At 39.3% G+C, this 16,605-nt stretch overlaps 1 protein-coding gene across 2 annotated transcripts in view; it reads right to left on the bottom strand.

The window, feature by feature from the left end:
- gpc6b (glypican 6b) overlaps positions 1 to 16,605 on the bottom strand; it is a 210,525-nt gene that overhangs the window by 4,902 nt on the left and 189,018 nt on the right. For both annotated transcript variants that reach the window (XM_061971241.2, XM_061971240.2), the window contains 2 exons: positions 4,177 to 4,313; positions 1,374 to 1,549 (listed from right to left, as the gene is read on the bottom strand). In XM_061971241.2, the coding sequence (XP_061827225.1) occupies positions 1,374 to 1,549; positions 4,177 to 4,313 (313 nt within the window). The remainder of the gene's footprint in view (positions 1 to 1,373; positions 1,550 to 4,176; positions 4,314 to 16,605) is intronic.

Consider the following 16,605-nt stretch of genomic DNA (forward strand, 5'->3'; position numbering starts at 1 on the left):
ACTCTTATTTTTTTGTGATAGAGTGATTGGAGCACATACTTATTGGTCACAATAAACATTCATTAAATTTGTTTTTTTTATGAATTTATTATGGGTATACTGAAAATGTGACCAAATCTGCTGGGTCAAAAGTATACATAAAGCTAAATTTGTGTTTCATCTGACCACAGAACTTTCCTCCAGAAGGTCTTATCTTTGTCCAACACCTTAAGGCTCTTCTAAAGTTTGCTGCTGATCACATGGACAAAGATAATACCTTCTGGAGGAAATTTCTGTGGTCAGATGAAACAAAAATTGAGCTGTTTGGCCACAATATCCAGCAATATGTTTGGAAGAGAAAAGCTGAGGCCTTTAATTCAAGGAACACCATGGCTACCGTCAAGCATGGTGGTGGTAGTATTATGCTCTGGGCCTGTTTTGCTGCCAATGGAACTGGTGCTTTACAGAGAGTAAATGGGACAATGAAAAAGGAGGATTACCTCCAAATTCTACAGGACAACCTAAAATCATCAGCCCGTAGGTTGGGTCTTGGGCGCAGTTGGGTGTTCCAACAGGACAATGACCCCAAACACACGTCAAAAGTGGTAAAGAAATGGCTAAATCAGGCTAGAATTACGTTTTTAGAATGGCCTTCCCAAAGTCCTGACTTAAACGTGTGGACAATGCTTAAGAAACAAGTCCATGTCAGAAAACCAACAAATTTAGCTGAACTGCACCAATTTTGTCAAGAGGAGTGGTCAAAAATTCAACCAGAAGCTTGCCAGAAGCTTGTGGATGGCTACCAAAAGCGCCTTATTGCAGTGAAACTTGCCAAGGGACATGTAACCAAATATTAACATTGCTGTATGTATACTTTTGAACCAGCAGATTTGGTCACATTTTGAGTAGACCCATAATAAATTCATAAAAGAACCAAACTTCATGAATGTTTTTTGGGACCAACAAGTATGTGCTCCAATCACTCTATCACAAAAAAACAAGAGTTGTAGAAATTATTGGAAACTCAAGACAGCCATGACATTATGTTCTTTACAAGTGTATGTAAACTTTTGATCGCGACTGTAGGTACAACATCCCCACTTACCCCTCCACTTCAACGCCCTTGAAGACGACCTGCATGTGTTATTCGTGTTCATGTTCAATATTTTCGATGTTCGTGAAGGCACCTTGCGTAAGTCTGATAAGAAGGTGTAGTGTTGCTGTGTAAATTGCCACAAAGAATAAGAATATTATACCTAATTCATGCTTAATGTGGGTTTCAATAAATTAACTGTTATATTAATTATAGCACTGAATTATTACTACCATGCCACTGTTATTACCAGTTGGCATTGGTGCCACAATGGTGCCGGATTTTAAGTGTAATAACTCACTTGAGTCCTGGAAATAGATGTCGTTCCCGTTGTAGGCGTTCTTCAGCTTGTTGGTCATCACCCTAAGAGCCATAATCTGCTGACGTATGAACGTGTCTGGACGGGTGATGTCGACGGTGACCTCTGGGTTATTCACCTGGTTGGTCAGGCCATCCGTTACCACTTCGGGGAAATACCTTAACAAGAACAACAATTCTTAGTACACTCTGTACTGTAACAGACAAAGGGCGTTGTGTTCTTAAAACTGAGAAAGAAACATCTTGGAGCTATGAGTCATCTTCACATGGGTGACCCCATAAAAAGCATTGTGAGATAGCCATTGTGAGATTACATCTAATAAAATGGCAATATTATGTGTGACATGTCTGCAGGCAAAGGGAAATGTCGTCAGATGCTTGCCCGACTGATAAAGCAGCAGAAGGACACCGTGTGATTTTATCCTCGCTTGACAGAACGCCATTTGTTCTCCGACGAACAAACCACAGGTCAGTCGAGACAATGAACATATCTGACAAGTCTAAGGAGGATGAACAGTATATACAGTAGTACTGGTAACACCCTACCGCAAAAAAACCCCCAAATGTGTATGAACGAGCCAAACAGGCAAAGAAACCGATGAATTGAGAACCATCCATCCATCCATTCATCCATCTTCTTCCGCTTATCTGAGGTCAGGTCGTGGGGGCAGCAGCCTAAGCAAGGAAGCCGAGACTTCCCTCTCCCCAACCACTTCGTCCAGCTCTTCCCGGGGGATCCCGAGGCGTTCCCAGGCCAGCAGGGAGACATAGTCTTCCCAATGTGTCCTGGGTCTTCCCCGTGGCCTCCTACCGGTCGTACATACCCTAAACACCTCCCTAGGGAGGCGTTTGGGAGGCATCTTGACCAGATGCCCGAACCACCTCATCTGGCTCCTCTCGATGTGGAGGATCAGCGGCTTTACTACTCGGCCGCTTGTACCTGTGATCTTGTCCTTTCGGTCATAACCCAAAGCTCATGACCATAGGTGAGGATGGGAACGTAGATCGACCGGTAAATTGAGAGCTTTGCCTTCCGGCTCAGCTCCTTCTTCACCCCATCGGATCGATACAGCGTCCGCATTACTGAAGACGCCGCACCGATCTGCCTGCCAATGTCACGATCCACTCTTCCCTCACTCGTGAACAAGACTCCGAGGTACTTGAACTCCTCCACTTGGGGTAGGGTCTCCTTCCCAACCCGGAGATGGCACTCCACCCTTTTCCGGGCGAGAACCATGGACTCGGACTTGGAGGTGCTGATTGAATTGAGAACAATACTGTAAATTCTGTACTGACCTCAATAAAAGACCACCCCTGTTTGTCAAGGCCCTTTTTTGCTCAAGACACTGTCACAGCTAGGGATGTAATGACTTAAACAAGGAGGATAAAGTGTTTGTCTCACACCTAGTAATCCGCTGTGGACATACCAAGACAAAAATGTAGGTTCAGCGAGCGCTGTGCGCCCCCGCGAAGGAAATACATTTTTGGCAGGCATTCACATTTTGCCACAACACACATGGGGGAAAGTCCTACTTGGAAATACAGCCAAATTAACTCCTGAACTGGCATTTTCACACACACCTCAAACCATCTGCACGCATCCAATGCTCATGGTGAGCACGAGAAACTTTTGCTTGCGCACGAGATACATATCTAAAAAATTAAATTAAATAAAAAAAATATAAAAAATAAAAATTCCCCAATGTCCCTTTAGGGACATTGGGGAATCTAGGTTTGCATTGTAGCACTTTAAGATTTATTTGAATGAAAAGTGCGTAACAAATCAATTATATTAATTTTATTTATTATTTTTGCTGGCCACTGTGGCGTATGACTCTGCTCAGCGGTCCTTGAATGCACCATAAAAACATCTGTCTGGTGATCGATCACTCTGTACTAAGAGAGCACAGCCTGTAGGTTCAATGTACACAATTGAATATCTTTGACACTGCAGGCTAAAGTGGCCCAAATCTAATTTTTTTTTAAATCAGATTTTTTTCCATCTGACTGTTTGCACTGCAAGTAAAATGTGAACTTTATCAGAGTCCAGTATAAACGCGAACAGGCCCTGATGTGGCCCCAATGTGGCCCTGACTTTGCTTACATGCGCAGTTCGATAAAGTGAAAACAAAGGAAGTTGACCGGATTCCGTAAATGAACAAGGGAGTCGCTACTACTACAAAATAAAATAAAAGTCGCCACCACAGATATGGTCACCACACCTTAAAAATACAAGTTTTTTTAATGTGAAAACAAATTTTTGTATGAATGGATTCATAGAGTGTAAAATATTTGGGTGGGTTCAAATTTTTTTATGGCTGTTAAGTAGAGGAGACACGGACATCAGCGTGGATCAACATGAGCTTTACTTTTCAACTCACATGTAAGCAAATACGTCACGGCGTCAATTTCGGTCCTTCAACAATCACTATTTCTTCAGAATCAACATATATATTTAATTAATACATATTGCCTATTATTTGTGCACTATTGACAAATGATGCATCGAAAATTTGGCCGTCGAAAATAGACTTTGTTCACCAAACCGGATGTTGTGATGAAATTTCCACTTCTGCTGGTGGGCGGAATTTTGAAATTGTGCTTAAATAGATTTCAATTAATTTCAATGGGTGATGCTGATTTAAAATACAAGTGTTTTGAGTACCAAGCCTGGTCATTGAACCAATTGAGCTCATAAATTGAGGTACCACTATACGTTTTTGCAATCTGAAATGCATCACTAATTGTAAGGCAGACTCCAGTAGTCCCTCGGTGTGTCCCTTTACCTCCCCTTGGTGTGTCCATTCCAGCAGTGGTCATCGGTAACATTCCCTGCAGTCAGTCTGGTCTCGGCACACATCTCCTCAGGCAGACTGGACCAAAATTTCTTTGACTGCTTCAGTTTACCTTTAATATCAACCACCTGAGCATGGAGAGAGGATAAAGAAACATTTTAATCAAACCTTGAACCATATTTTACAGTAAGAGTAGTTTTGGTTGCATTTGTGTGCGCACTTGAAATGGGAATGGCTTTACCTAAAACACTGATTAAGCGTCCATAACCTGAGCAAAATGGACTTTTGGTCCATATGTTTATGTTCATCACATGTGATTTTTCAGTAAAGTACCTGTGATGAACAGCCAAAAAAAAAAAAACAGCCGTCATTTCCCAGACAATAAGGGAGTGATCAGTTGCAAGAAAAAAACAGCAGTTAATTTCAGTAAAATAGTTGTATTAAAATACAACATTGAAGCCTTTTAGGGACTTTTTAAATTTAGTTAAAAAAGGGATATGTTTTAAACATTTCTACATACTGTTATGTGTGAGTGACAGGAAAAAAAGCTCTGGGGGAGACGTCATCTGACAGTACCTGTTGGTTTGCATGTGTGAATATGTCTACTTCAGACTGTTTTAAAGGGCAAATTAAATAAAAACATATTTTCGATAGGATAGTACACCCTCCTTCTGAATGTTCTGAACTCCTCTTTCCCTGACAGTGTCATATTGCTCCATAGTGGAAGTCTAAAAAAGACCTACATCTAGATACTTCTACATGCAAACGCACAACGACTTCTTGCAAACGAAACAATCAATCAAACAATCCATCAATCAAAGTTTATTGATATAGCCCTAAACAAGTGTCTCAAAGGGCTGCACAAGCCACAACGACATCCTCGGCTCAGATGCCACATCAGGGCATAAAAAACCTCAACCCATTGGGATACAATGAGAAACCTTGGAGGGGACCACATCTGCGGCCCCCCCATCTGTGGTGTATATATAGATTATATATAATCTATTATATGCATCCATCCATTTTCTACCGCTTGTCCCTTTCGGGGACGCGGGGGGTGCTGGAGCCTATCTCAGCTGCATTCGGGCGGAAGGTGGCGTACACCCTGGACAAGTCGCCACCTCATCGCAGGGCCAACACAGATAGACAGATATATATATATATATATATATATATATATATATATATATATATATATATATATATATATATATATATATATATACATATATATATATATATATAGTACAGGCCAAAAATTTGGACACACCTTCTCATTTCAATGAGTTTTCTTTATTTTCATGACTATTTACATTGTAGATTGTCACTGAAGGTATCAAAACTATGACATATTTTCAGGTGACTACCTCTTGAAGCTAATCGAGAGAATGCCAAGAGTGTGCAAAACAGTAATCAGAGCACAGAGTGGCTATTTGAATAAAATAAAATAAAATAAAATGTTGCAGTTATATCACCATTTTTTGTTGAGTCCATAAATCCACGTGTTCATTTAGTTTTGATGCCTTCAGTGATAATCTACAAACCCAGTGAATGAGAAGGTGTGTCTGAACGTTTGGCCTATATTATACTATATATATATATATATATATATATATATATATATATATATATATATATATATATATATATATATATATATATATATATATATATATATATATATATCCATCCATCCATTTTCTACCGCTTATTCCCTTTGGGGTTGCGGGGGGCGCTGGAGCCTATCTCAGCTACTTAATTAGATTATCCAAAAAATAGTGCTTGATACCGTGGTAGAGCGCAATATATGTTTGTGTGGGAAAAAAAATCACATGAAGTAGTCTTGTGATTTTTTCCCCACACATACATATATATATATATATATATATATATATATGTCTTAATAAGGTAATCCAAAAAATAGTGCTCGATACCGTAGTGAGCGCAATATATGTATGTGTGGGGAAAAAAAAAAAAAAAAAAAATAGTCTTGTGATTCTTTTTCCCACACATACATATATATATATATATATATATATATATATATATATATATATATATATATATATATATATACACACATTCTTTGCAAAGACGGAAGTCGATGCGAACGCCTACGTGCGATTAATGCTATCATGGCAGAAGCGGCCAAAGAAACGAAAAGTTTTGTCTGAGGAGACAAAAAAAAGAAAAGAAAAAGGGAGGCAACCCGGATAAAAGGACAGTCAAGGATCAACACTGGCCACTGTATAAAGAAGAAAACATGCGATGACCGCAAACCACAAATATAAAGTTCAAATAAAATACGTTGCCAATGTAGAAAGATTAGTCATACTGACTGATTAACCCGATGCGCTGGTCCTCATGGGAAACGTGGTCTTCGTTCAAGCAAAACACTACCGTTTTGGTCCACAGGCACGGCCAAAATCAACCAAAACTAAAAGTTCAGTGCAAGGATCTGCCAATGCATTTAGAGTGATCAGTATACTTGCATGTTCGAAATAAACTCAAAACTCAAACTCAAACTCAAAGTTCCTCTATACCAGGGGACCGGTACGTGACACATTTGCTACCGGGCCGCACAGAAACATTAATTAATGTATAAACTACCGGATTTTCTCCAACTTAACTTTTGCCTGTCCCGCTAAACACACCAATAATTTTGTTTATAGATGTATATTACAACTCCTGATAGGAAGTTGCCATTGGTTATAGTACATTAATGCACATTAATGAACATCCATCCATCCATCCATCCATTTTCTTATAGAATGTTAATGTGCCAGATTGTAGTCAAAGGCTAATTTCCATCTGCAGGGTCATTGTATATAGCAGGGGTTCTTAACCTGTTTGACCTCAGGACCCAACGTTTCCACTACAGAGGGACCCGGGACCACTTGAATATTAACACTGAATTTGTAATCTTACTCTTGATTTTGATCATATTCAATACAATAAACAATATTCCCGAACGCAGGTGAGATAGGCTCCAGCACCAATAGGGATAAGCGGTAGAAAATGGATGGATGGATGGATATTAAAGCATGTGTTAATCACAAAGATTATAATTAATTTAACAAATAAACCTTAGGATTAGGTCAGGCTGATTAGAAAAAGAAGTACTAACCAAATAAACAATACATTTACATACAATATTTATTATGTTGTGCTAAAACAAACTGAATTAATTATAAATATGTCTAACTAAACTGTCAATAAAATTAAAGGGCAAATGAAAATACAGCTTCACAACTTTAGTCATAATTTTTGCGCTTAAGAAATTTCTCTATGACATTAGCGCCAGACTTCTTCTGTTAGTTTTATATCGTCATTACTGCCACAAGTGGTAGAAAAGTGTAAAAGCGGAAAAACGGACCACAGCTGAAAAGACAGATATATTACATCCAGCTCGTGGCCTAACACTATAGTCAAGAACAGGCCTGGGCAATTATTTTGACTCGGGGGCCACATTTACAGACAAAAATGTGTCCGGGGGCCGGTATATCTATTTTTAGGGACACTAATACAAAACCTCACAATAATGTCTGATTGAATGCTAAAAACGTTATGACAGACCGCCTTAAAAAACATAATGGAATTTTAAATTTTTCTATGAACGATAAAACACTGAATATTGACAAAATATGAACGTCACACCCCCTTTCGATCGACATATTTTACAATCAAGTGAAACGCAACAAACAGGCAACAAACAGTGAAATATGAACGCGAAGGTTACAAAATAAACCCACCTACAATCTGATATATGATATATCACTAAGCTTTAGAACTTTCCGCATCTGTGGAAACACTTCCCGCCCACACTGCTTGGTGCCTCGTCTGAGCTGCTGTGACGTAGATTACTATAGTAACTAATTAGATTACCATAGTAACTAATTAGATGACCATCGTAACTAGTATATCATCCAAAAGTGCCGATTCCAACCATTGAAATACTTAGTATAGTTGAAGACTTACGGTCATTAGAAAACATCACTGCACATCATAATGGCAGCTACACTTTCCATCTTAAAGATCTAAAAAAAATTTGGGGGAATGTCCGGCGGGCCAGATTGAAAAGCTTAACGGGCCGCATGTGGCCCCCGGGCCTTAATTTGCCCAGGAATGGTCAAGAAGGTTAAGAAACACTGGTATACAATATACACCATCAACGTTTCTTCGCAAAGTAACACGCCCAGGGCTCCCACTACTTTAGTGTTATGGTGAGTTGATTTTTCATGGTCATTTTTTTTTCTGTTTTTATCTGCCACACGTGGAAAGCCCATCCATCCATTTCCTACCGCTTGTCCCTTTTGGGGTCGCGAAGGGGTGCTGGAGCCTATCTCAGCTGCATTCGGGCAGAATGCGGGGTGCACCCTGGACAAGTCGCCACCTCATCACAGGGCCAACACAGATAGACAGACAACATTCACACTCACTTTCACACACTAGGGCCAATTTAGTGTTGCCAATCAACCTATCCCCAGGTGCATGTTTTTGGAGGTGGGAGGAAGCCGGAGTACCCGGAGGGAACCCACGCAGTCACGGGGAGAACATGCAAACTCCACACAGAAAGATCCCGAGCCCTATTATTAGGTCCATCAGTGCTAAATATCATAAACTTATCACTTTCCTCTGGCACTGTTCCCCTAGCATTCAAGAAAGCGGTTATTCATCCTCTGCTCAAAAGACCTAACCTCGATCCTGACCTCATGGTAAACTACCGACCGGTGTCCCACCTTCCCTTTATTTCGAAAATCCTCGAAAAAATTGTCGCACAGCAGCTAAATGAACACTTAGTGTCTAACAATCTCTGTGAACCTTTTCAATCCGGTTTCAGGGCAAATCACTCTTCGGAGACAGCCCTCGCAAAAATGACTAATGATCTACTGCTAACGATGGATTCTGATGAGTCATCTATTTTGCTGCTTCTTGATCTTAGCGCTGCTTTCGATACCGTCGATCATAATATTTTATTAGAGCGTATCAAAACACGCATTGGTATGTCAGACTTAGCCTTGTCGTGGTTTATCTTACTGACAGGATGCAGTGCGTCTCCCATGGATGAAGTGCTGGCTGTCCAGAGTCGGGACCCGGGGTGGACCGCTCGCCTGTGCATCGGTTGGGAACATCTCTGCGCTGCTGACCCGTCTCCGCTCGGGATGGTGTCCTGCTGGCCCCACTATGGACTGGACTCTTACTGTTATGTTGGATCCACTATGGACTGGACTCTCACAATATTATGCCAGACCCACTCGACATCCATTGCATTCGGTCTCCCCTAGAGGGGGGGGGGGGTTACCCACATATGCGGTCCTCTCCAAGGTTTCTCATAGTCATTCACATCGACGTCCCACTGGGGTGAGTTTTTCCTTGCCCTTATGTGGGCTCTGTACCGAGGATGTCGTTGTGGCTTGTGCAGCCCTTTGAGACACTTGTGATTTAGGGCTATATAAATAAACATTGATTGATTGATTGATTGATTGATTGAACTCAGGACTACTCAGGACCTTCGTATTGTGAGGCACATGCACCAACCCCTGTTCCACCGTGCTGCCCACGTGGAAAGCCGGTCCGTTAAAATAATGCATACATTAAACCGGTCCCTGGTGGAAAAAAGGTTGGGGACCCCTCCTCTATACCACAGGAGCACTCTAGTGTTTTTAGGAATTTGCTGCAAAAATGTTTGTCTCTCAAGTTTTGAACTGCACAATATGGTGTCATCCCAGGGCTGGATTTTGGCCACCGGGCAGGCACTTATCGTCGTCTTGATCCTCTTGTACTTGTACCTCGTGTCAGTATGGTATTTAATGAATTAATTGTTAGTCGTATCCTTCTGAAAGACCACGAGTTTCTACTGTAGATGGGGAATCTATGATATAACTATACACAAAGTAAATCATGGTAAGAAAGCCATGGGCAAGATCAAGTTATGATCCTTGTAAGCAGGGTGGCAGCAATGACAAAAAAAATGACTTCCAGATCTGACTTTGTTATGTGCTTTCAGCTTTCTCCAACTTTTGAAAATGTGACATATTTTACCGGGGCATAAAGGAACGCCAGATAGTGCCAATACCCCCCCTTCACCTCCCCACCCTGGCGCCCCGGTATCTTGCAAGTGGAGCTCATGTGAAATTGCAGTGAACCTGAGCAGAACATGAAAGGTGGTGGCGCTGAGTGTGCGACGCCGCTGTGGGCCTCCACGCCGCTTTTGATGTGTTAATCCTGTCACACTGATGCCAAGGCACCTCGGCAGCTCTGATGCTGCCCAGAGGGTCGCGGCTGCGCTCGGCGCCACAGATTGACGGCCGATGTTTGACTGAGGAAAAACCCCCCAAAAAACTTTAATCTTAACCGGAGTCGACATCTGCTCGGCCCCGTGACAAAAGACGTGGATGGAGTGAAATGTTGCATTTTACTGATGCAAATGTGTAGAAATAAGTTTGCTTCTTAAAGTGATGACACTCCTCCTTTATTGTTATTGTTGCTTCGCTTGGAGGATTGAGGCTCTTTGTGCAGATGCTTAAACACTCCAAAGACTGAATGTGCTTTTATCTCCCTCGTATTCCTGCAAATTAACACATCAACCATGTGACCATATACACTATATAGCCAAAAGTATGTGTCCACCTGCCTTGACTCACATATGAACTTGCAGTGCCATCCCATTCCTAACCCATAGGGTTCAATATGATGTTGGTCCACCTTTTGCAGCTATTACAGCTTCAACTCTTCTGGGAAGGCTGTCCACAAGGTTGCGGAGTGTGTTTATAGGAATTTTCCACCATTCTTCCAAAAGCGCATTGGCGAGGTCACACACTTATGTTGGTCGCGAAGGCCTGGCTCTCAGTCTCCGTTCTAATTCATCCCAAAGGTGTTCTATTGGGTTCAGGTCAGGACTCTGTGCAGGCCAGTCAAGTTCATCCACACCATACTCTGTCATTCATGTCCTTATGGACCTTGCTTTGTGCATTGGTGCAGCTCTTCGGCCATGGAAACCCATTCCATGAAGCTCTCTGCGTACTGTACGTGGGCTAACTGGAAGGTCACATGAAGTTTGGAGCTCTGTAGCAACTGACTGTGCAGAAAGTCGGCGACCTCTTTGCACTATGCGCTTCAGCATCCGCTGACCCCTCTCTGTCAGTTTACGTGGCCTACCACTTCGTGGCTGAGTTGCTGTTGTTCCCAAACTCTTATATTTTCTTATAATAAAGCCGACAGTTGACTTTGGAATATTTAAGCGAGGAAATTTCACGACAGGATTTGTTGCACATGTGGCATCCTATGACAGTTACACGCTGGAAATCACTGAGAGCGGCCCATTCTTTCACAAATGTTTGTAGAAACAGTCTCCATGCCTAAGTTCTTGATTTTATACACCTGTGGTCGGGCCAAGTGATTAGGACACCAGATTCTGATCATTTTTATGGGTGGCCAAATACTTTTGGCAATATAGTGTATGACCATTAACCCAGGGGTGTCAAACTCATTTTAGATCGGGGGCCACATGGAGGAAAATCTACGCCCAAGTGGGTCGGACTGGTAAAATCACGGCACAATAACTTAAAAATAAAGACAACTTCAGATTGTTTTCTTTCTTTAAAAATAGAACAAGCACATTCTGAAAATGTACAAATCATAATGTTGTTGGGTTTTTTTTACACTTGCATGTTGCGGTTAATAGTATTCTATCTTTATTTGTCGTTTTTTTATACTTTCTAAATAAATTATGTGATAATGGTCAACTCATTTTCATTCTATCAAGATATATAAAAAATAATCAAAATCAAATTATAGGATGTTATTTATGTAGTTTGCCCATTTTCCTTGACTGGTGCACTAACATCATGTGGTTTATTTATTTATTTGTTTACATATGTAGCATCATCTACAAATATACAAAGAATTGCTATTGCGACATCTAGTGGACACATTTAAAACAGTAGTTTATTTCATTCCAAAATTTTGACTCATTTTTATTCTTAGCAAACTCATCCCACGGGCCGGATAAAACCTGTTCGCGGGCCTGATCCATTCTGCGGGCCATACGTTTGACAACACTGACATAAACCATGTGACCATATATGACCATTAACCATATCATATACCTACATACCTGGCTTGTAAATTGATACGTAAAACGATTGTAAGGAGGCAACTCATACGTTTATTGACCTTTTATAATCTGATAATAGTGCTAATATTAATAATAATAATAATAATAATAATAATGATGATGATGACAATAATAATAAAAATAATAATAATATTGGTATGCTTCAGCTTACCGTAACCCTAGTGAAGATAAGCGGTATGGAAAAAGGATTGAATGGATGGATACAAAAATTTATTAATAATAAGATGATGAAACAAATTACTCACAATTTTATTGATTTACAAATTACTATAGTATAGTGTTGTCCCGATACCAATATTTTGGTACCGGTACCAGTACCAAATTGTATTTCGATACCTTTCGGTACTTTTCGATACTTTTCTCAATAAAGGGGACCACAAAAAAAATGCATTATTGGCTTTATTTTAACAAAAATGCTAGAGTACATTAAACATATGTTTCTTATTGCAAGTTTGTCCTTAAATGAAATAGTGAACATACAAGACAACTTGTCTTTTAGTAGTAAGTAAACAAACAAAGGCTCCTAATTTAGTCTGCTGACATATGCAGTAACATATTGTGTCATTTATCATTCTATTATTTTGTCAAAATTATTAAAGGACAAGTAGTAGAAAATTAATTATTAATCTACTTGTTCATTTACTGTTAATATCTGCTTACTGTCTCTTTTAACATGTTCTATCTACACTTCTGTTCAAATGTAATAATCACTTATTCTTCTGTTGTTTGATACTTTACATTAGTTTTGGATGATACCACACATTTGGGTATCAATCCGATATCAAGTCATTACAGGATCATACATAGGTCATTTTCGAAATCCTCATGTGTCCAGGGACATATTTCCTGAGTTTATAAACATAATACAATTTTTTTTTAAAAACAAAAAAAGATTTTGTGATGCTAAAAAACATTGATGTAATCATAGTAGTATCGACTAGATGCGCTCCTAAACTTTGTATCATTACAGTGGATGTCAGGCGTAGATCCACCCATGGCATTTGTTTACATTCATGATGGGCGTCATTAGCGGTGACGCCGGTGAGCGGTTGGGGGCCCGGCACTTTTCAGAGATGGTATAGTACCGAATATGATTAATTAGTATCGGGGTACTATACTGATACCGGTATACCATACAACCCTTCTACAGTAACACTAAAAGTGTTAAAAAAAGAGGTCAGTTAGAATAATACATAACGTTGGCTATCGAGAACATTCAAACCCTTAATTAATTAATTTGGTGTATTTGCAAATAGCTACAATTATGCACAAACTATAACCTGCTACCCAAGAATGCACAACAATTCTTCTCAACAAAAAAGGAGAAATATAACTTTCGGGGAAAACATGTAACCTAAAAACATTTGTGTTTACGTACAAGACTTAAATACTGATATATCAGTATGTGGATTTATATTGTGGATGTCAATGTACAAATATGATTCAGTTCAAGAAACAGTTCAAACTCAAATTGTTTTCCAACTAAAAGGTAGAAGAATCCCGATACAAATTTTGAACCTTATTGAAAAATGAAATCATCTTATTGATCTCATTATGTAAAACACAACATAATTTGCTATTTATTAATGACTACTTTATTTATTCATTATTTACGTATTCAATATTTATTTACTTCCTCATTTATCTTTTTTTTTTACTTACTCATTTGTTAATTACAGATTGAGAACAAACGAATGTATTAGGGATTGCTATGAAATGAAAAGTATCATATTGCAATTGTATGCATTAACGAAATAAACTAAAACCAGAACCATTATTCGTACAAATGTTAATTGTTATCAACTTCTATTTCAGTGATAGTTTCTATTTCATTAACTTTTTTTTTTTTTTTTAAATGCATTATTGTCCAGTTTGTCTTTTTATGTCTTTTTTGTCGCTTGCAGACATCCTTTCTAATAAAAACAATTGTGGCTGTGATTGATTGTCAAATAAAGCAAGTGCTGGGAGATAATGCTCATGTATCTGATGATTCATGGAGGGCATTTCCACGCGAGTAAAAACATTTTCTCAAAACAATAAAAAAGATGCTTATGGAAAAGGTCAGCCTGCCTCCCTCTTTTATAGCACATTTGGCCATGAATAAATAACTGCAAAAAGCAACCTAAGGGTGTAGCCACCAGTAACCTCCACTAGATGGCACTGTGTCCTAATGAACTATACATTTAAGGCTTGGAAGACTCAGAAAATACAACAGGAATTGTTATTTTCACATTAAAAGACAATGAATATTAATTAGTGAATGTCATCTGTGACATTATTATGTGAACTTAATAAGAACAAAAAAAAGTTATTATATTGAATGAACTATCAGTAAAAGACACGGAGAAGGGGAAGGATTAAATGTCAGTACTCCTTTTAATGCTATGTTAAAAAGTGCAAATATAACCAAATGAGCTTCTCTGATGTACTTTCCTAAATATGCCGGAAATAAATCTCAACCATAACTGTTTATTTAAAAAAAACATTCATATTAACAACTTAATTTACAAATAGCAACAACCCAATAATTAGCAATTAAAGCAAATAACACACATTTGCATTTGTGTTTATTTAACTAACATAATAATACTGTGTTAAACTTTTCTCACAAGTCATTACGTCCAATCAATTTTCAGATATATTTGGATATTATTGGATTCTCCCTAAATAAATGTTTTTGGCACATGTATATAAAGTATATATTATTTTATAACCTGTTCTGATTGATAGTCTGCAATTACATAATGTTTAACAGATTACATTTTAATAATAAATAGAGAAGGTAATAACATTGCCATGCAGGTATATAAATACCATTATCAGAAACATTTATTCAGGTATATTTATTAGGGATGTCCGATCATGGCTTTTTGCCGATATCCGATATTCCGATATTGTCCAACTCTTTAATTACCGATACCGATATCAACCGATATATACAGTCGTGGAATTAACACATTATTATGCCTAATTTGGACAACCAGGTAAGGTGAAGATAAGGTACTTTAAAAAAAAATAAAATAAAATAAAATAAGATAAATAAATAAATAAAAATTTCTTGAATAAAAAACTGGAGACTTTTCTTGTGTCTTACCCAGGACACGTTGGAAGACTATCTCTCCCGGCTGGCTCAGAAACGCCTTGTGATCCCCCGGGATGAGCTGGACTAAGTGGCTGGGGAGAGGGAAGTCTGGGCTTCTCTGTTTAGGCTGCTGCCTCCTTGACCCGACTTCAGATAAGCGGAAGAGGATGGATGGATATATATACAGTCGTGGTCAAAAGTGTACATACACTTGTAAAGAACATAATGGCATGGCTGTCTTGAGTTTCCAATAATTTCTACAACTCTTATTTTTTTTTGTGATAGAGTGATTGGAGCACATACTTGTTGGTCACAAAAAACATTCATGAAGTTTGGTTCTTTTATGAATTTATTATGGGTCTACTGAAAATGTGGCCAAATCGGCTGGGTCAAAAGTATACATACAGCAATGTTAATATTTGCTTACATGTCCCTTGGCAAGTTTCACTGCAATAAGGCGCTTTTGGTAGCCATCCACAAGCTTCTGGTTGAATTTTTGACCACTCCTCTTGACAAAATTGGTGCAGTTCAGCCACATTTGTTGGTTTTCTGACATGGACTTGTTTCTTCAGCATTGTCCACACGACAGGACTTTGGGAAGGCCATACTAAAACCTTCATTCTATCCTGATTTAGCCATTCCTTTACCACTTTTGACGTGTGTTTGGGGTCATTGTCCAGTTGGAACACCCAACTGCGCCCAAGACCCAACCTCCGGGCCGATGATTTTAGGTTGTCCTGAAGAATTTGGAGGTAATCCTCCTTTTTCATTGTCCCATTTACTCTCTGTAAAGCACCAGTTCCATTGGCAGCAAAACAGGCCCAGAGCATAATACTACCACCACCATGCTTGACGGTAGGCATGGTGTTCCTGGGATTAAAGGCCTCACCTTTTCTCCTCCAAACATATTGCTGGGTATTGTGGCCAAACAGCTCAATTTTTGTTTCATCTGACCACAGAACTTTCCTCCAGAAGGTTTTATCTTTGTCCATGTGATCAGCAGCAAACTTTAGAAGAGCCTTAAGGTGTCGCTTCTGGAGCAAGGGCTTCCTTCTTGCATGGTAGCCTCTCAGCCCATGGCCATGCAAAACACGCTTGACTTTGGACACTGACACCTGTGTTCCAGCAGCTTCCGATTCATTGCCGACCTGCTTTTTTTGGGTGGTTCTCGGTTGACTCTTGATCATCCTGGCAAATTCTC

This window comes from Nerophis lumbriciformis, linkage group LG13 (assembly GCF_033978685.3).
Source record: "Nerophis lumbriciformis linkage group LG13, RoL_Nlum_v2.1, whole genome shotgun sequence".
NCBI classification, from domain to species: domain Eukaryota; kingdom Metazoa; phylum Chordata; class Actinopteri; order Syngnathiformes; family Syngnathidae; genus Nerophis; species Nerophis lumbriciformis.